This window comes from Homarus americanus, unplaced genomic scaffold (assembly GCF_018991925.1).
Source record: "Homarus americanus isolate GMGI-L3 unplaced genomic scaffold, GMGI_Hamer_2.0 scaffold5589, whole genome shotgun sequence".
In the NCBI taxonomy this organism is placed as follows: domain Eukaryota; kingdom Metazoa; phylum Arthropoda; class Malacostraca; order Decapoda; family Nephropidae; genus Homarus; species Homarus americanus.
Genome location: NW_024736650.1, coordinates 2,706,968 through 2,731,537, shown reverse-complemented (window position 1 = coordinate 2,731,537; position 24,570 = coordinate 2,706,968). Strand labels below are relative to the sequence as shown.

The 24,570-nt window shown below is 37.8% G+C and overlaps 2 protein-coding genes across 4 annotated transcripts in view; one reads left to right on the top strand and one right to left on the bottom strand.

Moving 5' to 3' along the window:
• Positions 1-4,241: 4,241 nt before the first annotated feature.
• Positions 4,242-16,983, bottom strand: LOC121872282. Its single transcript, XM_042374962.1, has 6 exons — positions 16,846-16,983; positions 12,621-12,831; positions 11,790-11,938; positions 11,273-11,445; positions 10,675-10,798; positions 4,242-9,728 (listed from the first exon to the last, which is right to left on the bottom strand). The coding sequence occupies exons 2-6, from the start codon at positions 12,829-12,831 to the stop codon at positions 9,549-9,551; spliced, it is 837 nt and encodes a 278-aa protein (XP_042230896.1). The 5' UTR covers positions 16,846-16,983; the 3' UTR covers positions 4,242-9,548.
• LOC121872281 (epidermal retinol dehydrogenase 2-like) overlaps positions 11,934-24,570 on the top strand; it is a 42,296-nt gene continuing 29,659 nt past the window's right edge. For 2 of the 3 annotated variants that reach the window (XM_042374959.1, XM_042374961.1), the window contains exons 1-2: positions 20,009-20,163; positions 23,476-23,861. In XM_042374959.1, coding sequence (XP_042230893.1) covers positions 23,624-23,861 — 238 coding nt within the window. In that variant the 5' untranslated portion in view covers positions 20,009-20,163; positions 23,476-23,623. Of the gene's footprint in view, positions 12,217-20,008; positions 20,164-23,475; positions 23,862-24,570 lie in introns of those variants that run through there. The other variant, XM_042374960.1, reaches the window with a different exon arrangement.

Genomic DNA, 24,570 nt, shown 5'->3' with positions numbered 1-24,570 from the left:
TCCTCAATATCCTCCGATTCCAGCTCATCAAAGCCTGCGTGTCTAGCCAAGCTGAGGATATCCCTATTCACAGCTGGGACTAAGTCCGTGAATCCCGTAAAACTTATTGATGCACTTGGGCCACAATTTACCCCACACACCATTCAGGCAACTTTCTGAAACCTCTTCCCATGCCTTGCCAATGTTGTCAATTGCATGAAGAATATTGAAGCCAAGCCAATATTCTCGGATCGTAGGTTTCTTTTCTCCATCTTTAGCCTTGAGCAGCTGGGCCATGGTATGGTATAAATAAATACATCTTGAATGCGGCGATGACGCCTTGGTCCATAGGCTGTATCAGTGCTGTCATGTTGGGAGGCAGGAATACAACTTTTACACTGTCATGCAAGTCGTCAAGATTGGGAGGATGAGCTGGAGCATTGTCAACGATCAGAAGAATTTTGAAGTTAAGGTTTTCCTTGGCACAGTATTCCTTCATTGCAGGGACACTATGACCTTCATCGAGTGAGAGCAGCGCGCCGAGCCAAGAGAACTTAGTTCGGCCAGACAAGAGTAACGTAGAAAGTAGTCCGACGGGCCGACGTTAGCGAGGACTTACTGTACTGCAGTAAGTTACTGAGCCAAGATCCAAAATGCATGCAAACAATCCATGCTCTTCTCATAGCCCTTATTTGTAACTGACAATGAAGCATATATATATATATATATATATATATATATATATATATATATATATATAACCACAAGGAAAGAAGAAAACACGAAGTTTTCTTCTTTCCTTGTGGTTATCAGCATATACCTAGATCACGCACACCTTCAGTGATTTACTTGTGTACACACACACACACATATATATATGACCGCCCCAGTCGTACCAAATTTTTTTCATATTACGTATTTTCAAGTCCCGACATTAGTGATTGCGCTGTGTACTGACCAAATTTTCGTTAGTAATTCACTTTAAAATGGCTGGCAAGCAGAAAAGTGAGAGTTTTGTGGTGCTGAGAAGAAAAAGAGACACCCATTTTAGATTTTCTATGTACAGTATTATTTTCGCATTTTCGACTAATGACCTGGATTTGGGTCCCTAACCCCGTCGTAAAACGTTCTCATAAACATTACTCAATATTAAGTAAACGGGCAAATTACCCTTGCCACAAACACGTACGTACTGTGCTGTACACAGTATCATCTTGCTCATCAGTGTAAACATAGACAAAGGGTGAGATGTTGTGCAGCTGTCTTCTTTCATTATGTTAATAATTTTAATACTGTAATATGATTAGGAGGGGCCAGGAGTTTCTTAGAGATATCATGTTTCTATTCCAACTGAGTGGTTTTGCTTCTCACTTAACAAAAAATTCATGTAAATATTTGCAACAAGTTGTAAATTTTTATTCATTTTTTATGTAATACTGAATTTTAAAGGATGTGAAATTTTTTCTTATGTACTATACTTATATTTATCCTTACAAAAGCAACAAAAATATACATATATTTTTAAAATACCTTATACAGTACATACAGTACTACAAAAACACACATACCTGGATTTACAACATCAATACAGTATGGGGATTACCCACAAGGGAATTGGATAATTTTGGTACAGCCATATTTACTAAAGGTCATTATTTTGCAACATACAGGGGTACGGTATATAAAAAAAAACAGCAATGAAGCCAAAGAACCATTCAAAATACTGTACACACAATGTGGTAAAGATTTTACTAGGCCATCATTGTAATTATGTACGGTACTTGCAAGAAAAACTGCTACTGTAACAATCACCATTACACAAAAGTAGTTGCCAAAATAGCTTAGTTTAGTTTTACATCTAGTATACAATACGTACTTGCAACATTACAATAAGCAATATTTAATACTTAAAAAAGTAAAAAGAGCACCATAATATATTGATGAGACTCGTATGCCTTTTGACTGTATACTGTATACAAATTGTTCACACATACACAAAATATAATTTACAAAATACAGAAGTACTGTACTTCTCTCATTTACATAATATATATTTTGAAAACTTATAATTATACATCTGAACCTAAAAAATCTGGCACTTTTGAAAAGCAATATAAAATATATTTAAAAAAAAATCATTATTGGCTGGATCACAGCAAAAAATTAAATAGCATAATTGGCAAATGATGAATAACACACAGCCAAACAAGTTGTAGAGCAGCAAACAAAATCATAGGTGTAGACAGCTGTCAGGTCCAAAATTGACTTGAATTTTCTTATACAAAGGGGTACAGGTATTTCATTAGTAATGGTTATTATCCAGACATTTTTTCACAAAACTTCACCTGAACGTGGGGTATTTTGCTCTGCTAATTCCCTCAAATTAAAACATTTAGGTGTAGTATATTGTTTCTTCAGAGTTCAGTTGAATTTGCATAATTTTTTAATGTGGATAATAATCTTACTAAATGAAAATATCATAAGGTCTGATAAACTCAGATTTCCTGATGTAGAAATGCGTCTTGTTACCTCAGCAGAAGTTTATTAGTGGGTTTTGGACTTGACCACAGACGTCACTCACAGGCTGGTGTGGAAGACCTTACAATTATGTTCATTTTGTAATTCAAGACCAAATATTTTTTTTTCTGACAATGAAAATGTAGCATTTCAATTTAATACTGTAATGTAATATATCAGTTTTACAAAGGATTTCGTGATATAAAGTTATTTTATTTGTCAAATAAAGTACCTGTACCTGTTTACAGTAATACAGTAGCTAGCAACATCGTGTTATTCTACATCACAAGTAAAAAAAAATATTTTATTATAAAATTTTAAAACTACAGTACTGTGTATTGTTGAACTGAATAAATAATAAGTGCCAAAACTATTAAACTAATATCATACATACAGCCAATTCAAATAGTATAGAGACTCAGGGTCTGGTGGAATAGAAAACGAGTGAAAAACTTAAGATGCGTTCCTGTATAAGTTGGGTTGTTTTTCACCCGGTGTTTCATATTCTCTCAGATACCCGAGTTCTCGATACTTTTTGGATTGGTTGTACATTCAGAAACTGACCTAACTGGCAAATTTATGAAGGTGTGGCAGAAGCTGTCTGATTAGTTTTGAGTATAACATCCAATTTAGTGATACACTTCATAGTGGTCATTATTTGAAGAAAAAAGTCACCTTGCCACAGCAGAATATAGAGAAAACATTTGAAAATATGATGAAATGGCCAATACTAAAATTACTGAGGGACTACAGAAGGTGAACATAGATCATCAACCCTCTTGTGCATCTTGACGCAAATTGCATCAAATCATCGGGTAGCATTATTTGCATCGATGACACAAGTTGTATCGTTAAACTGAAAAATTAGCCAAAAAACGATTTTCAACCTACGTAATTGTCAAATATTCATTCATCATGCAAGGAAGGTTTCAGAAAGTACCAAAGTGTGGGTGGAGTTCTGCTGTCATCAGTTTCCTCCCGTTAGCTGTGCTGGTAGGTCTCACTTGTCAATCTCCTCTACCATCCTCCCCACAATTAGTCGAATAATTCCAAGGCACTGTTGGAAAGCTCATAAAAGTCTGCTTCTATAACTAGCATATTACTGTACCCTGGTAAGTTTGTGAGAAAATATCCAAAAAATGAAGTTGGCAAAATTTTTTTTTATTATTCAAAGTGAAAAAATATACTGTAAGTACTGTAGTCTTATTTTCAACCTCATTTTTATCTTCTGTGGCACAAATTAGCCACAGGACAAAGATGACCAGACCTCACATGAGTAGTCCCATATGCCCTTTGTCGTGGTCACGGAAACTTAAAACTAATTGCGTGCACAAGAGGGTTAATGGCAGACGATTCAAAAACCAGCCAAACCCTACCTACCTAACTTAGCTAAAAAAAATACTGTTGAATTATTAGGATAGGTTTGGTTTGTTACAAGTACCCGGTAGGTTAAACTTGCTTTGATTACAGGACCACAGCCATTTCACCTTGTTCAATTGGTTTTTCTACCTAATAACAAATACAGTGTGATTTTGATAAAAAAAAATCTGCTTTCTACCTGAGCACCACATAACTGAACTGTTACTTACCTCAGGAATTTCAAGAAAGAATTGCTTCATGGTTTTAAGGTGAGGAGGTATACAGGGATGGATCTTGATTAGATTAATGAAAAATTCACATTTCCAGTCAAGTCTTAGCCTCAACAGTGCCAAATTTTGAAGGTTATTCTCAGATAAAAAATCTAATACATTACTTACAACTACTTGGCTGTATGCTTTTGTTTATTATACTGAAAGTATACATAGCATCTAGGGCAATTCCACATAAGAAAGTACAAGCTGATACATTTGAAATTGGCACTACAGTATATTAATTTAAGGAAATATTTTGAGGATAAAAAAATAATTTAAATTCAGGTTAGACAAAATAATTTTTGACAAACCATCATGAAGTACATAAATGTTATGCAATGTCAACACATTGTGTCAGTGTACATTACATGTACTGTATACCATTATGTGGCTTCATTTATGTTCAGTACAATACTGTATGATATCGTTAGCAACCATTCAGTCTTCCCCCAAGTTCTGAAAGTTTGCAAATACCCTATGAGAACAACTGCAAGTATACAGTTAAACCTCAACTTATGCTTGTCCAACTTACATGAATTCCTCTTACTGCAATTTAATACTATATTATTGAAAAGTAAACCAGAAAAATTGCCTCGACTTACACAAGCTTTCTCAGTTACGATGACTACCAATGCAATGTGTGTAGTGAGTTACACCTAGTGTGTGACACTGTTACATTTACCTGTGGAACATTTATGTCACTTTCAAACTTTGTACTTGCTATAAAAACTGAGTGGGAATTGTTCCATCAGCGATTAACCCCTTCACTAAGGGGAAACCACTTTTAATATTTTAATTGGCTAATGCCAGACTATTTTACTCAGCAGAGGGAACCACCATACACACAAGTGATTAGAAGGTTCAGACAGCAATGGGCAGAGAAAATATACTACTTCAGCAGCACAATTAAATGTTTTTGTTTTAATACATATAAAAATAAATAAACTGATAAAGACAAGGCAATATTCAGTGAATGTTTGGGTATGCAACCTCCACTTATAACATTTATATGGGAACAATCATGTACAGTTGAGCGTACATCTTCAAGAACACATCTATTGCATAAGTTGAGGCATAACTGTGACTAAAAATATCAATACCAGTACAGTATTGCCATAAAATTTATTTAGAAAAGCTAAACAATACTGTTTGTGGTATTGCCCTGTGTGCATTTGCCTAAAGTCGAACCCAATATATCCCCGAATGCTCTCGTATGTTCATGGGGCAACACACTTTAATTTGGACAGCCCTTTCACCAGATACTGATGCTGTAAGTGAAAATCTCATTAATAAATAAGGCCATAAGGTAATGAGTCTATAAAGACTGAACCTATTACAGAACTCACATAAGCTCTTGGGAGAACTAATGTCTCATCGAATTTCAAAAAACATTTTTAAAGCCTTTAAGGTTTTTCACCTGATGTATAGGCTGTGGAAACGATATTGTGCAAGATTCCATAACATCTTACGAACTCATTCGAGGATATAATTTCTTTGTAGCAGAAAATAGTGTGTAAAAACTTACAAATTTTATATAAAAATAGGCAACGAAGGGTTGTACTGTACTCTAATTACCATAATGATCAATTGTCAGGAAAAGGAAATGATAATTTTTCATGCATATTCCATAAAAAAATATTGGAAACACTGTAGTTATAAGCTTCAAAGTACACTTCATTTTGTTCGGTACACTGCCAAAATATATGCTTGAGCTTAGGTAATAGTATAAATATGAAACATCACAGAATATATATGATTAATATTAATTTATAAATATCTGCAAAAAATGAGATTTTTAATAAATTTATTACCAGGAGTCACAAAATATTACAATGTCACTGAACCAAGTTACTTTCTTAAAACAAACACCACTTTAAATAATTCATAAACACTTTGACTTCTACTGTATAGACATCTACAGAGGACCAGGTTTAATTCAGGGTGGTATGCAGGGTTGGCCGGATGCTGCTTACTTTGGAATGTTCAGGAGTTGGTCATTACTGTATTCATTTTAAGGCCTCAGACTAAGCTAACCCTTCTGAACTGAAGGAGTAGGTCGCATGTTTAATCAGATGTTAGCTTTTGCTAAGATTGATGAATTATGATTGAAGACACTTGTGTATACAGGAAATATGGATAGGTGTTGACTAAAAGGACAAAACATAGGTAATCATCAATAGTAATAAGATCTTCATCTGCTCACCCTAAATGAGTTCCAGTTTAATTACTGTATGCAGTAATTCACACTGATAGCCATAAAATTTAGTCAATGTGATATGCACCATTATAAATGAGAAAAAAAAAGCATCCACTCTGAATTTTCAGGTTACAAAGATTTATATTACTGTACATCATTTGTTTACACATAAACAAACACACATGTATCTTTTCTCTTTATACAGTATTCAGGTTTATATACTTACACCCATTTTTTGCATTAAGTTGTATTTATTCAATATGTGCTCACTGTAAACAAGGTCTTGGCACTTATTTAAATTTTGTCAATGTACCTACAAAGTGGAGCACGTAACACTATTTTTTTATAATTTTGGTTTCTGACACTTAACATGAATTTCATGCCCCAATAAACATGATATTGCTTAGGTACTGTACCCTGACCCTCAGGTGGAGGTCCCTGTTGGGATATTGGGGTCATTGGGTCAAAGAATTTTGGTTGCTATGAACTAGTGAGAGAAGATATCCTAACTTTAGTAAGAGGACGACACCTTGTTGATTTGGGGGTTACTGCGTAGTTAAAAGGTCTAATTGACTGATGTTATAATTAGGATACTGGTTTTTGAACCACAATTTGTTGCCATGTTCTGATGACATGATGTTGCATAGGTATCTTGTCCCAAGGGAGATGAGGTAAAGGTCTGTTATTAAAACTAGTATTATGATTCCTATACACCAAAAGAAAGGTACAGTAACTCACAACTGATTTTGAGGCCATTTGGTCGAAGGTTGTCACTGTTGCTTACTCCCTCTCACTATTTCCATACAGTATATGTATGGGCTGTCAAGCCAAGTAGTGCTGTGTTATTTCTGTATATACAGTATTATATGGTGGGTTGATAACTCAAATGTCCCCACCAATTGAAGGGGTTTTGAAACAATGTGAGAGAAAAATTATTAAATGGCATTCCAGGCCCCTTCTTGGAAACCCAGTTAAGTGTGAGCCAGTTATTTTGTCTTAGATAAGGAAAATGAGGAATATATCCATTCAAGAATCCCAAGTCAAGGGCATGATGGTACAATGTTAAGTTGAATTAATGGATACCGGCACACCCAAGATGTTAAAGACCAGAGTGGCTATCCTCCATAACTAATGGGACACCAAAATAGCACCACCTATGGTGAGGTCATTGTGCCTGTGTAAATTTACAGTACTGCATTAACACTTGACATCCGGCCATTCGCCACCCACCAATTGCAGGGCCACCACTGACAGCACAGTACTGTATGAGTTTGAGTGCACTCAATAACCTGTGCAAAATGCTTATACTTTTGTCATAAAAAATGTTCTAAAGGAGGTAGGACTACCATTTTTCTAAATATAATCTCCTATATTATACAGTTGAAGGCAAAAATTTATTTTTATATAAATAGGTAAAAGTTACTTTTTATTTATTTTGACATTTTATAAAAAAGTAAGTACAATATTGTCTATAAAGAAACATACATCTTTCACTTTACTTTTATCCTCTTCACCACTGATCGGCTCGTTAGCCGCTTGGGCGATCAGAAAAAATAAATGCAATAAATAAATAATAAACCACTCAGAAAAACAAATTTTTTGGCAATTTGTCTCCAACTGTTTATAAATACTGTACTGTATTAATAACTACAGTACTGTATGTGATCTTTGTAAGGAAGTGAGTGTTGTTTAATAGGTAAACTCAGCTGTAAGGTGTGGGATGAGTGGTGAAGGTGGTACCAACTTTAGATATCTCGGACTCCTGTTATATCTTAACATTTATTGTATGACCTTTTTATATACAGTACTGTATACATCATACTGTCAGGATATTTTAGCAAAGTGGAAAAAAGATTAAATATAAATGTATGGTGTGAAAACCCATACATACTACAGTATACTGAGACAACCATTTAATAAGTCCTATACTCATCTGTCACTCTCATGTGAATTGTACCATTACAAATCACAAATGTATAAGAACTTTCTGTACATACTCTGGTACTGTACTCATACTCCAACAGTGAAGGGGTTGACTCTTTCACAGTGGCCATCATCATATGTTGTTTTTACTTTTACCATTTTTGGTGCATATGTGGGGAGGGGGAGGGGGTAGCTATGCAATTAACCCATTTCACAAGGGTTAGACAGTTTTGTATTACATTCTATAACTTTGAGTTTACATACAACAATGAAAATGATGCAGACACTGATAGATACAATGCCCTGAAGGGAAGAGTTCCCTGTTGATTTTGATTTTGGGGGTTGAAGGTCAACCAAACTATCACTTTCTATACAATGATGAGCAAAATATTGTACAGATCAGTTGTCCCTAAAATGTAAAAATTCTCTGTTGATCTGAAGGTCAACGGCCACTTATTGTTACCATAAAAGGGAATTTTGTTTTTGTAACCAAGAGTTTCAATGCATCATTGAATGTGATATTGCAAAAGACCCTTGTACCTGAGGAGAAAGTTTCCTATCAATTTTAAGGTTACTGAATCAAAGGTCAAGGATATTGTTATATAACCTAATGAAGGATCTTCAATGAATTTAACTTATATTATGACAAATGAACCATTATATACTTTGAACCATATCAACCCCTTGGCAAGTTTTGGCATGATCTATTAATATTGTAGGGGTGTAGTAGCCAAGTAGATACAGCACTCACCTCCTGTCCTAAGGGTCACTGGTTCATGCCCAAAGCACCCTCAGGTCACCCAGCTATGAATGGGTACCTAACTTTATGGTTGGGGAAAATGAAGGCAGTCGAGTGCAGTGCCGGCTACACTGTCTCCTTGTGTACTGAAAAAAAGGCTTAATCTACAGTGTGCTGTATCTGCCCTGCCCCTACCAGGCTGTCAAGTCTATGGGACCTACTTTCCTTTTCATCAACATTCTGGTGCTTGTACATTAACTTTTGTTCCTCATACTGTACATTCCATGATCTTAATAAGGAAATTACCCTTTTCTATGCACAGTACTTGTACAAGTAATGATTTTTCTAAAGCTTCACTAGATATGATGACCATCCATTACCTATGATCTGCATATCTACTAAATTTTGGGGTGAAAGTCATGGTCAATATTAATACAGTACTGTACAGGGAGTCTTAAGTGCCACCTGCAGTACTTTAATATAATTCTAAATAGATTATACTTTTGGTCCTGGAGCATTAGGCTTTATCAAAAGCATAAGAATCTTTCCAAATAATATGATATTAAAGCAATAAGCAGATAAACCACCCAGAAAGAACAAAAGCAACAGAGGAGAAGAATTCCTTGTTTGAGATTACATAAGCAGTGGGAACATTACGAGACTGAGCAATTTTCTTGAGTTCTACTAATGGTAAGATTAAATGTAAAATGTCTGGGATCATGAAGAATATATCTCGCAGCACCTGTAAAAAAAAAAAGAATTATTATATTTACATAGATGTACTCTCTATAAGCAACATGTAGTGCACAGAATACTGTACTATACTGATAGATGAATTATTTCACTATGAATTGCAAACACCATCCTTTACATCCATCACAGGAGTGGCTAGATAACCATGACTGTTTTCAAGATTCTTTAGTCTTCTAATAAAAATTACAACTAAAACATCAAATTATAGCAAAAAAAGATAAATGTATCAGAACTGATAACTTGACAAGGTCAAGGTAATACGTTGGTTTAGGTAATGTAATGATTTAGATATACAGTACGGTACCTGTATATTACAAATAGATCCTCCATGACAATTAAAAACTTTGTGTGTAAGAAATAGTAATGGGAATTGGTTTTAGGAACCCGGGTAGATGCTTGGGGGAAGGAGGGGTATGGGGAATGTTTAGAATATGCAGCGGTCAACCAACCAAATGAAATATTTACAGGTTTAACACAGAGGTATTCATTAATAGATTGATGATGATTTAGACAATAAATTTCTGTAAAATTCAATACATATTCTTAGTAGCAATGAACATAGACAAGTAAAAACATTTATGCCTGAAGATCAAGGTCCATCCCTAATTGATAAGATAATACCATACAGAAAGCTGATAAAAGATTATGTGGCCAGACAGGCAGTATGTCATTAGGAGTTGATGAAAACAAAAGCATCTCTAGTGTGTTCTTTGTTCAGTCCAAGATAGATCAGTACTGATACATGTTCAAGTACATTCAAAATCTTGTGAATGCTCAGTACCTGCCACTCAAAACCAAGATGTCAATGATCAGTTAGTAAGCTGATAGAGGATGGAGTGGAAAACAAGGTAAAAAGGTACTAACAAAAGCTTCAAAACAGAGGAGAAGTGAGTTCCAGGTGAGATGTGAGAGTCCTAGCAATAATTAACACTTACCTGGTGAAGCATACCATTCCCTTGGACAACGTTGTTAACAAATTGATCAAAACCTGAAGTCATAATGTGAAGGATCGCAATGCTAACAATAACCAAGGCTCGTTTTGCTGTCACACTGATGCTCCTAAAAAATTGTAAGACAAAAAATTATTTGATGAAACCATTTGTTGACCAAGTATATAACTATAAATATGTTCACTTTGATCAGATAAAACACAAAAACAGTGATGGACTTTAATATTTAAAAAAATTACAGTAAACTGCTAAAGTTCTGTTAACCAAGGATTTGCCTTTTGGTTTTAGCGTCGATTTCACTTACAGTCTGACCTGTGCTAAGTTCACACAAAAAAAAAAAAAAAAAAATTGCACTTTTGTAACAAAATTGAAAGAAAACACAAAATATTACTAAAACCTTTTCCTCATTTTTTATATGAACTATGGGAACATACACCAACTGTTTTATAGAGTACAATTATCCTGGTTTTAATTCCATCATATCAACTAATTTAAAAATCAATTTTTAAAGTATTGCTAGCTGAGTAATGGTTATCTGAGCAGCTGAAAGACACTGATTACAGGACAACTATTCATAACCTACTTGTCTAATAAATTCACAACAGAGATGGTGGAGGCCAACTCTGTAAAAGAAAAAAAGAGCTGGTGGTTCCATTGGCTGTAGAAGTCATCATTCCAATAATTGAAGTAGGACCACCAAGAGTAGTAATGGGGATAGATACTTGCTCCCAGGAGGACCAACATAGACCAACGTATCTGCAACATCACAAACAAGAAACAAATGTGTATAATTCTGAGGTCAAGTACTGTAGTGATGTGATTTTATTGTGGGGTTACCTTATATCCACATGCTGTTGACTCTCAATAAGACTAAGTGAGGCAGTCATTTTCTTCAGTTTCCACATGGTGTCAGTTTGTTTTCATCATTCATGCCATAGAAAATGAAAAGAACTTTAAATTTACATTTTAATTTAATTTCAGTTCATGATTCTGATAAGAGATAATGACCTGGCTGGCCTACAGAGGTTGATACCCACCACTGTATTTTACAATAATACACACAGACACATTTATAAATCACTTGTATGAAGATGACTCACCTCTCCAGTGATGTACAGCCTTACCACCTTCTTCACAGTTTCATATAAGAGTATGACAGCCAAGACTGTGACAAACCAGATCTTGAGGGTGTTGGGGGTTATGTTAAAATAAACATGCTTATACCCTCCTGGTCCTCTCTCATATATACCTGAAAAACCAAAACATTATAGAAAGCATTGGTATGAAAGTTCCCATCAACCCAACCTAACCAAGACAAATGAGCAAAAAACACATGAGTAAGTAGTGACTACTGTTTTCAAAACCTTTTACAGTTCCAGAGTGAAGGTGTAGTGAAGCCGTGGAAGCAAGAATAGTACCTGAACCTACCTTCAAAACAACCCTAGACAAGCTTATCAAGAACAATGGGGTGCCCTATACAGGACATTGCCCTCCATCTCTGGATGTGGTGGAAGTTTGGTAAACTAGGTAGGTAAATTCATGAATTTGTTCTTATCCTCAACTCTTTAAGGTGTTCCCCGAGTTATAATCCACTACACTTGGTGGTATAATACACGCTCCCTTAGAATGGTTGTAAATTTATAAAACATTGTGGATGCCTTGCTTACATGAAGGTATAAACTTACTGTAATCCTCTTTGCCTCTGGTTGGCCCACTAGTAGTTTAGGCTAATGAATTTAACACAGTTCTGTACAGTACTTATTATTCTTATGAAAGGTCAACAGAAATGCAATTAAAAACAATTGAGGCATCTAAGAAGGATGAGTGACCACTGTCTTTTGGAGGTGTGAATGAATCATATTAATTTTAGATACACTAACATGTTATAGCCAAGAGATGATTAAACTTTGTCTTGAGAACATCAACCTTACCTTTGAATATGGTGTCCCAACATGAGCAAGAGCACATTTGCCGGTTGACTTTGAAATTGAATTCATCCCAGAGGTGAGATATTATACCAAAGTGCAAGAATGGTAGCAGGACTGGGATCAGGAACCCAGCTAACATTCCTACTGCTGCAGACTTTGTGAACCATGGTCTTGGTAAATCTGAATTATGTAAGTGATGAGGTAGCAGATCCATCTGTTGTGAATATACAGTAAAGTACCTGAGTATTGTACTAAATTTTTTTCTGAAAAGTTTGTTTTACAGTACATCAATATCCAGAATACAGTTTAAACACTAGTGACATGCAATATCTATAATTTCATTTACAAAATCCATTACCCACTGTTGTTAAAAGTCTGTTAGTCAGCACATAAGGAGGCCTACGGTATGTTTTCTGTGAAATATACAGTGAGTCCGCGCTTAACGTTGTTTCGGTACTACGTCTCTAAAGTTTAGAGACCAAAAATTTGTCGTTTTGCGTTGTTACGGATTACTTTCTACATCGCATCACCCGCTCTCGTCTGGCTGCGCTATGCCCTCTCAGCTCGGCGCAGTCTCAGTGACTCACCACCCTCTTCCTCTCCTGCCCTCCTTTGCTCCCACCCTCCTCCTCCGCTCCCGCCATACTCCTCCCCTCCCACCATCCGCCTCCTCTGCTTCACTACCCACCACACACTCACTCTACCACCTACGCCCATCAATGAGTACCAATACAAACTTAGTAGTTATATATGTATGCACTATTTTTTTTATAGAAATGGCAATGATTTTCTGTATATGTAATGCATTTCATGGGGCAAAGGGAGGCTCAGGAACGTAACCCCCTTATTTTATCTATTTCTTATGGGGAAAATTGATCCGCTTAACGTTTCGTATAACGTCGTTCACTCACCTAGCAAAGGTGGGAAGGGACTTGAAAAAATAGGAATGTGTGAGGTTAACGGGTAGACTTCATCAAAAGAAAAGAAAATAATAATTAATATATTAAATAAATGGCAGTGATTGAGAAATCTCTTTTCTGGGTGAATCCATTAGCAGAAAGTTCCTTGTAATATAGTACTGTACTGTACAGGCTGCCAACTGGGGCCATTCAATGTCATAACCACTAATTACTCTGTCTTAGAGAGTAATGTACAGTATTTACATCATCATCCTCAACTCCCCATCACATCTATTATCTCAACCTTAGATCAGGTGCAATAGAAGTTGTCTGTGTCTGAATGGTCAGAAAGATTTTTATGATAAATCTTTCATTTCTGGCTAACACCCTAAATTACTATACCTGTACTGTACAAATCAGTACTTTATCAGACCTAAAACAGGACAGACTCAACTAAACTCATGAGGAAGATCTAATAACACTTCCTTATCTCACCAATTTTGACCTTATCACTGAACACTCAGTACAGCACCTCCTGAGTGTCATCAACAATAACACCAAAGATTCCACAGACCAGACCTAACATGACTCCTGAGATGCTCCATGGAGCTATTTTCCCTCTGAAAAATTCATACATTAAATGTATTCTTGACCAAACAAACTTTCAAAACTTCATAAAATTTGGAGAGATAGGAGCAATTTAAATTAGATGTCACAATAATTAAGTTACATTATGCCAAATTCACAACAGCAGTAATCACCTGTGACTCCTAGCCATCCCCTATATCCAATTCAGAACCCCTTCATTCACAATCAGAACTGTGACTCTTTAGTACAGTAAAATAAAGATGGCTAATAAAATGACACAGTAGGTCCCAAGTTCTAAATATACTGATATTTCCTCTTCACATATTGCCTCCATGAACATCCTTGGGTAACCTTGGCCACACAGGGATACTTTCCACTGGAGAGCACTGGGGTACACCTCCAGTAAGATCCATATAAACCTTGCATTCCCTAGAATGACAAAGAGTGCGGGGAGATATGATAGAAGTATTTAAGTGGGTGAAAGGAATCAATAAAGGGGATATAGATAAAGTTCTTATAATATCCGAGCAGGATAGGACTCGTAGCAACGGATTTAAGTTGGATAAGTTTAGGAGGGAGATAGGAAGGAACTGGTTCACAAATAGGGTGGTGGACAAGTGGAACAAGCTTAGCAAATTTGTAGTAAGTGCTGGAATGCTGGAGAGTTTTAAAAGGAGGCTAGATAGATTCATAAACTGCAGGGGTGGTCTGAAAAATGGCAAATGAAATTCAACACCAGCAAGTGCAGCGTACTTAATATTGGAAGAACAAATACAAGTACTGTCAATGTATACAGCCTTAACAACATCAACCTAGAGAAGTCGACTTGTGAAAGAGACCTAGGGGTACTTGTAAGCCCGGACCTACGGCCTAGAAAACAGTGCGTTAATGTTCGAAATAAGGCAAACAGAGTATTGGGTTTTATATCTAGAAGTGTAAGTAATAAGAGTGCAAAGGTCTTGTTGCAACTATATCTTGCGCTAGTCAGGCCGCACCTCGATTATGCGGTTCAGTTCTGGTGCCCTTATTATAGAATGGATATCAATTCACTAGAGACGGTGCAGCGTAGAATGACGAAAATTATTCCGGGACTTAGAAACCTTCCATATCAGGATAGGTTAAAGAAACTAAACTTGCATTCCCTAGAAAGACGAAGAGTGCGGGGATCTATGATTGAAGTATTCAAGTGGGTGAAAGGAATCAATAAAGGGGATATAGATAAAGTTCTTATAATATCCGAGCAGGATAGGACTCGAAGCAACGGATTTAAGTTGGATAAGTTTAGGTTTAGGAGGGAGATAGGAAGGAACTGGTTCACAAATAGGGTGGTGGACGAGTGGAACAAGCTTAGCAACTATGTAGTAAGTGCTGGAATGCTGGAAAGTTTCAAAAGGAGACTGGATAGATTCATGAATGATAGAGAGTGGTAGTACCTCTCGACAGGAGCTGCCATGCACAGGCCAACCGGCCTATTGCAGACTCCTTATTTTCTTATGTTCTTATGTAATACCTTTAACAGTAATCACTATTCTCTATTAACTGTCTCTCCTCACATTTATACGTATCCCCCAAGGGGGGGTGTACATCACGTGAAACACTGTCTCTTGAACGTCATGTTGAAGTGCGAAGGTTGTGATTGTTCATATCATAATTTATCAAACCTAGTTCTTGATGAATCTCGCTTGACATCTTTCATTTGTGACCTTGGGTTAATTAAAAACACTTGCAAATGTTTGAAATGCAGAAGACTTACAACTTTCAATGTAATATGCCATCCTTCGAATATGTCCACAGATGCCTGATGTATATAAACCTCAATATTAAGGTAAGTTGTTTAAGATTTCCATTTCTGTGTTTATTATCATGTTATTTGCATTATATTAAAAAAATACATTTAATAATTTTGCATAGAACCTAATAGAACCTGACCCCATAGGTTGGGTATGTTAGGTCAGGTTCTATTAGGTTCTATGCATTGTCATTTCCATTTTTGTGTTTAATATCATATTAATGTGTAGAAAAAATTTCAACCAATTCGGACAATTCCATCTGGTGGTAGCCATTGTCTACACCTTTATCAAAAATTGATATTTTAAAAATAAACGTTACATAACATTTGTGGGAATGAAGAACAGACCTAACCAACCAAACCTTACCTAACTTACCCGCTATATTAAACAGAAAGAGCTTACTATATTATGGTATAATTTTAGGCATTTTCTGGACGCGAGATAATACAGCCACATAGGCTCTATGCAGCCCTGGCGGATTAGTCCCATATATTAACCAAAAAATAATACAGGTGTATTTGTACTGTACCATAGTAGGCCAGTACTGAATCCTACCTGTCTTTTACAGAACTGCTCTGCTAAAATCTTGGCTTGAGGTGTGATTGTAGTGATTAATTTCCAGGTGTTACTATAATAGCTATACATTTGTTCATTTTAATAGATCTTCTAGTTGGTTCAGCAGATACACAAACATCAGCAGTAAGTAGACGTTTATTTTCATTCTTTACTTTGACATATTTTGTAGAGAGACAGACTACATGTCAACTATATGCTAGCTAGTATAAACACACATATACTGTCATCAAGGAGACCATCACAACCTGTCGTTACCTTACACATGAGCTAAAGAGAACATATCCACCTAACACATGTACTTTACTCTCCTTGCTGACACCTATTCTTGCTTTAATACTGATAAAAACGATTATGCACAAAGATTAAAACACACACCTTGAACTAGTGATGGTGGTGTGAGCAGCTACTTGTTAACACACCCATGCACCCCCCTCTCTCCCGCCCTGGATCATGACTACAAAAACAAATCTTATTACTCTAAGGTAACAGAATCACATTTCAGGTACAGGTAAGGTGTTTCCTTCTTCAACTAAGACTAACATTAAATTTATGATATTTTACATAATGATTGTAGTGGATAACACATTTGAGTGTCCAGATATATAAGTACAGTATTAACACTGTTAATATTGACGTGTGAGCCTCCATATATACAATAATATATGAAAGAAAATTATTGAAAAATAGGTTAAACAGTTCTGCATTGAATCTGAATGTCACGTCTCATTAAATCAATGTAGATTTTTATACTCACCACGGTTATAACTATTCTTTTATGATTGCTTTTTTTGGGGGGGAGGGGGGGGGGTCAATATCGAACTCCTAAAAGGAACCCACCGAATCAAACCGTAATATTTGTTTCTTCACAAATTTGTATTGTCATAAATAAATTTACCATATTCAATATGGATAATCGTCTTTTTTGAGTTTTTACATACTATTTTCGGTCACGACTCACACATGAAGTCAATAATAAACGCCTAACGTTTCTGCAGGTGATGTACAATAACTCTGCCCTGCGCACGGTAATCTATTGAGACCTTCCATCACACACATTAATACAGTGCGGGAGGCGTCGGTTGTTGTTACACAATGTTGCCAAGTAATGGGCATGCACGGGCTCTTGAATTAATTAGTGTTTGTGAAGTCTGGAAATTTTTGATTGGTTGCTGCCAAGGAGTGGCCAACTCAGTCATAGCCTTTAATTTTACTTTTATCCTCTTCGCCACTGATCGGCTTGTTAGCCGCTTGGGCGATCGGTCACGTCTCTGATTACGTACAACAAAATGCTTTTATCCTTTGCACCACTGATCGGCTCGTTAGCCGCTTGTGCGATCAGTTACGTCTGTTACGCACTGTTGGCAAGTACTAAGGCATGCACCGGCTCCTGAATGTATCTGAACCTGCTCCAGTGTTGTTCAAGTCTGGTCTTGGAAGAGCTCACACTCGGTGCCGTCACAACACTCTCTGACAGATTGTTCCAAGAGTACACAACTCTCACTCCAAAAAAGTTACCCCTCACAGTATTCTGGGCTTGGTCAACAAACGTCAGGTGCGTGTCAGGCCCAACCCAAGCACCTGACGCTTGACCTGACCTCCTCACCGCGTCCGGGCGGGTTGCTGCTGCCTCCAACTTAAAACCCAAAATAACGCAAGCGGTGTTTAGCCACTGCACCTGTTCTCTCCTTCTAAAATTCACTTCAATCCTCCCTTTATCCTTCCCCCCTGTAACTAGCATTTAAGTCAAGTCAAGCGGCTTCTTGAGCTGTGACCCCTTGTGGGGCGAGCGTCCGCCAGCTCCAGGTAAGGGCACTCGACTGAGTAATGCCCTTTGAGATGCTTATACACCTCAATTAAGTCTCTCCTTGCCCGTCTGTAGTATAAGCTACTGTAGGCAGTTTCAGGCGCTCTAATCTCTCAGGGTAGCTGAGGTACCATAGTGCCCGCACATCCTTACCGATGTTTAAAAAAAAAATAAATAAATAAATAAAAATTAAAAAATTAACACCACAAAAAAAACCAAAATTCCAAAAAAAAAAAATGTTCCTTTGGACATTGTCAATCAACTGACAGTCCCTAGCATCTCTTGGGGACCAGACGGGGTGACAGTACTCCAGATGGGGAAGCACTTCACCCTTGAAGATCGTTACATAAGAAAATAAGGAGTCTGCAATAAGCCGGTTGGCCTGTGCATGGCAGCTCCTGTCGAGAGTTACTACCACTCTCTATCATCCATGAATCTATCTAGCCTCCTTTTGAAACCTTCCAGAGTTCCCGCACTTACTACAAAGTTGCTAAGCTTGTTCCACTCGTCCACCACCCTATTTGTGAATCAGTTTCTTCCTATCTCCCTCCTAAACTTATCCAACTTAAATCTGTAAAGCCATAAGGCCGGCCCTCGGAGGCACATCGTATTAAATGTAGTCTCTTATTTGACTACCCAGACCTGACTCCTTGGTCAAAATAGCCCTTGACAAAATTAGCAAGATCATTGGAAGGATCCTACACAGGCCGTTGGCCTCCCTTCCTCGGCATGGCCACCTCTAGTGGACAGTCAGTAGGTAAACCAGGTAGGTAAAATTAAGTATCAAAAGTTTAATGGGTACCTTACCGTGGTGATTATGATCATCCCGTCATCGTACCCAACCGATAATGTTTTCGGTTGGCAGTGCATGGGGCCCGGATTCATACCCTCACTGAAGAGTTGGTATCCGGCGTGAGCCCCCGCCCCCCTCAAAAAAACTTAAGATATTTTTACCACAAACTATCTTTCATTTGTGACGCCAGGCCACACACGACGGACATCCTGGGTTGATCACCAATCCATGGTCTATTTGGCAAACCTAGCTTGAATATATAGGTCACATTGTCTGAGCACTCTCATGTGCACTCTCTCAATGTATACTGGAAATACTCTGTAACATTCATTGCTGATAAACACCCTTTGTGGCCTCTACCCTGTAATCCTTTTTGCGCTACCGCTCACAGGATGAGTATGGGGTGCAGAATAAACTAGTTGCTGTTAACGGCAAAATTCAAATTCAATTCTTTCAATACACCGCAAAGTAAAAAGAAGTACAGTATAGTACCCTGTACGAAAGTCAAATGCTTCAATAGTGAGAGGCTGTCGTTCACAAGTACTGTACACAGTTAGTTTTATTCGTGAAACGTGTAACATATATTACTTTAATCAAGAGGCGATGTTTTTCCAGAAAAAAAATCATCGAGTGTTATAAGTCTTCAAATCATTGACTAATTCATATTGAGGTGCAAAACAATAATGGATTTGTAACTAACGCCATCTGTCGGCGGCATCCGCTAAGCGATTAACCTTGACCAGATCAATAAATATTTGGTTATAAATTTCTATTAAAAGAGCCTCAGGGAAGAGGTAATAATGTTATTATGTATATTTTTGAATGAATTATATATCTATATTTCAATGCTTAATTGATATGAATTTGTTCGCATGTTCGTTGATTCTTAGTCTTTTGTACGATAGTTGTCTGCTTTTTGACTTGAGCGCTGCAGCTGGTCCCTACTCAACTCAGGCAAAGCTTGGTCACTTCAGTCGTCACTCAGTGTTGGGACGGGGATGTTGTATTGCCTGCTGTCGTTAGACGATATACATGTGTCCATTTTACCAGATAAATATACAGTAAAGTGACAGTTCGTTTATTATTCATAAAGGAGGTGAGTGTTTTTAATATTCCAATTTTTGGAAGATGCCAGTTTAGATTATTATCGAAGACCTTTTAATGAGGGAGTGGTGCTGATATTCGTTTTGTGTATTTGTGCAATTGTGTTGTCAAAGTGAGAGGAACAATTGAGACCCTATAATTGTGTGTAAATGAGGCAGAAAGACAGATCAGCAACCTGGGACTTGTTCACAATTTTTGTGATGCCAAATGGCAGCAGGGTCTACCATTAGACAATATATTATGCTTCCAATATCTTCCTCGGCGGTAGTATCTCCCTGTTTTATAGCTGCCTAATACCCCGGACCAGTTTTCAGTTTTATCTCCCAACATGTCAGGTTGTCTCATGTCACGGCTCCGCTTCACACTGTCCACCCGCTAAAACTATTAACGTACGATTAGGATTTTTGTTTTACAATAGCTTTGCAAATAGATGTACTGTATAATTACAGTATATAAACACTTAGAATTTTGCTTTTAACTCCAGCTATGTATACTGGAATTATTTCATTCCAAGAGCATTTTTGTACTATAATTTTTACAGAGGATCCGGTACATTGTCTTCTGTGGTTAGAAAGATACACTTTTTGTGTTGTTCTCAGAAATATTAACTCATTCCTGTGTAGAAGCACTAGTCATGAAAAATGAACCGTTTTATGTTGATTTTTTAAATAATTCAGGTGATTCGATTTGATTCGAATATTTAGGGATGATTCGATGCGTGATTTGATTCACTGGACCATATATATATATATATATATATATATATATATATATATATATATATATATATATATATATATATATATTATATATATATATATATATATATATATATATATATATATATATATATATATATATTATATATATATATATATATATTATATATATATATATATATATATATATATATATATATATAAAATTGTGTGTATGTGTTTGTGCAGATGAGATCTACCAAGTACAGTACGTAGAAAGTATCCAAGACAAGTTTTCTTGGGGCTTGCTAAGAAAAGTACCGGTTCTGCTAAAGCTGTCACGACCCAGACCAACACCTTCACCGACTACACAATGTATACAAACCAGTAAACGCACACACACACACACACGGTAACAACAGCTCCACCATCACTACACTGTTTTTATGAATATATTAGTAGTTCCTTGTATTTAAGTTGTTTGTGAATAACTTGAGAAGGGAATCCTGTATGTCACATTTAATTAGAAAAAATGCTATCCATTCTTAACGTAACCTGCAACAAAATGCAGTAGATATAATCTTATCCAAGATGACGAGATGCATGCAGAGAGTGAGTTACATGATACCTTAGTATAAATAAAATGTTGTAATGTCAGCCTGTCAGCTCCACTTAGCTAATCACACTGAAACAGAGAAGCAGCTTCTTAGGGAATAACCCAGGGTGGGAAGGGAATACAGTACTGCAAGTCTGGGATGAATGATGCAAAAAGTGAAGTTCTTGGATAAAAGGTTGGATTGTAAAGGGGGAGGGGAGGATGCAAGCGTATTGATTTCTTCAAAGAACATGAAAACGCTACATGAAAAAAAAATATTGAAATGTCTGGGGAAAGAAACTAAAATGTATTGGTGAAGCGACATGTTTCAGTCCTTGTCGTGGGAAGAGGAGTACCATAACAGATCACAGCAGCGGTAATGAATAAACTAATTTTACAGTAATAACAGAAGGTTAAATAAATAAAAAAATAATCCAGAAGCTGTGCTATGATGTCAGTGCAATCTGTTTTTTAGACAGTGTTCGGAACCATACTTTGTTGAAATGTTAATGATGCAACACAACACAAGAAAGTTCAGTGGGCTACAATCTGCTGCAGCGACCTTGCTGTCATGACTCGCATCACTGTGGCTGTACAGTATGTCATGGAGATGGGTGTGTGACGATGTTTTGTCATTTTGAAACACGAGCCTCGACTTACCACAAAAGGTTGATGAACTACCCACTGGCTCGTTCCCTCATTCTGGCTGTTACTAGATGTTGTGGTCAATAGGTAACGAGGTAAATGCTTTTACTGTTTATTACCAGTGAGTTTTTTGTTGGTGAGGGGTGAGGCCCACGTGTGCATTGAGAGTGGGAGTCAGGTATGAGGATCACATGTCTATCTGGATCATTTACACGCCCCGTAGCTGGGGGGGGGGGTATAGTAGAACCAAGTAAATGTCTCCGTCAGTGAGGCCAAACAATTGTAAACGTAACTAGTCCTACACACCTTCAGACCTCAGAGGCAGTTGAATCATCGTGTCCGGATGTTGTAGTGTAATAATGGTCAAGAAGTAATACGGGACGACGATTTTTAATGTAGTTATGTCTGTTAAATTATTTCTTCAGTGAGGAAATCTGTGTCAACGGACATATATTTTTTTAGTATAGCTTACATGATATAAGCGAGGCCCAGAGTCACAGAATGATATAGGGTAATTAATAGGCTTTTCTGTCATATCTCTAAATAACGTTAACATATTCTAACTGTAATACACATCTTATAGCACGTCACAAAATACAACTGGTAATACAAGACTCATGATTCAAGGCCAGAAATAAATTGCATGTCATGATATACGTTATATCTGGTAACACGTAAAGTTTTACAACACCCAGTCTCACCACACCCACCCCTACACATCCTCACCCCTACACCCCCTCACCACACCCACGCCTACACATCCTCACCCTTACACCCCCTCTCCACACCCACCCCTACACATCCTCACCCCTACACCCCCTCTCCACATCCACCACACCCACCACCTACACATCCTCACCCCTACAACCCCTCTCCACACCCACCCCTTCACTCTCACCACATCCCACACCACCCACCCCACACCACACCACCCCTACACCCACCCCACCCCACACCCCTCACCACCCACCCCTACACCCTCACCACCCACCCCACACCCCCCCTCCACACCCACCCACCCCTAAATACCCTCACCACCCACCCCTACACACCCTCACCCCTAAACACCCTCACCAACCATCCACACACCCTCACCACACCCACCCTTACACACCCTCGCCACACCCACCCTTACACACCCTCGCCACACCCACCCTTACACACCCTCACCACACCCACCCTTACACACTCTCACCACATCCACCCTTACACACCCTCACCACACCCACTCTTACACACCCTCGCCACACCCACCCCTACACACCCTCACCACAGTAGCAGTTGCGTCACCAGCAAAAAACCCAAAACAAACTTGAATAATTTCCTCAGTTGTGTATATCTACACGGATATGTCTTCTTTCAACAGGTATCAAGGACGAGTGGAGCAGCACGGAAGCATCAGCAGGTGGAGGACAACGCTACGCTTCAGCCACCACAGTTGTGTTGTCGGTCAGAGACGTACAAGTGTCACCACTAATAAACCGTTTGTGGTGGTTGTGGTTTTTAGGTCCACGATGTCGTTCTTGGACTTCATAAAGGTGTTCTTTGAGGTGTTGGGAGCCATTCTGTCCTCTATATACTATGCCCTTGAATCGCTGGTCATATCTCTGGTGCCCCGGAAGTTCAAGAGGAAGGACGTCGAGGGTCAGGTGGTATTAGTTACGGGCGGCGGCTCTGGCATCGGTCGCCTCGTGTGCCTCAAGCTAGCTGCCAGGGGTGCCAAGATCGTCACCTGGGATGTCAACACGGCAGGTAAGTTCCCACTGGCTGGTCTCTTCCTCTGGTAAACATCGCTCTCACAACTGGTGCGTTACGACACCTCATTATTATTCTCAAGTTTCAAGATCGATATCCTCACTCGTATGTCATTACTCCTGTGTTTGAGACATTGATAGGTAAAGCCGTATAAGTAAGCCAATGATGTACGGTCATGATAATACACAAAATAGAAGAGGTGAAGAATGGCGAGAGGAAGGATAGATACAATTACAGCAGTTGTGTCGCTGTTGCCTAAGTCCGGTAAGAGTGGAGGATGATTGGTGGACTGCCTGGGGCGCTCGTATACGTGAAGGTGTGTGTGTGTGACAGTAGGGGTGCTGTTGATTCCTTCACACGAAAGATCTGTTTGTAATTTTTATCCCCCCCCCAACACATTTTCCACCCCTCATCCATTCTCCCTGTCCTCGTCCATTATCTCTCATCTCACTCTCTTAACACACCATCCTCCTCGCCACACCATCTCTCTTTTAAGTTTATTTCTTATACACACTTGGAACGAGTGACCTTAACTTGAGGAGTATTAATCGATGGCCTCTATATTTCTGGACACCTGCAATGTAAACCTGATATAGAAATGTTTTGTGTATGGTTTAATTGATATATATATTAAGGCTTGAATTTGTGTACGGGTGAGAATGTGGTGTGTGTGTGTGTGTGTGTGTGACAGGAAGAGGGGAGAGAG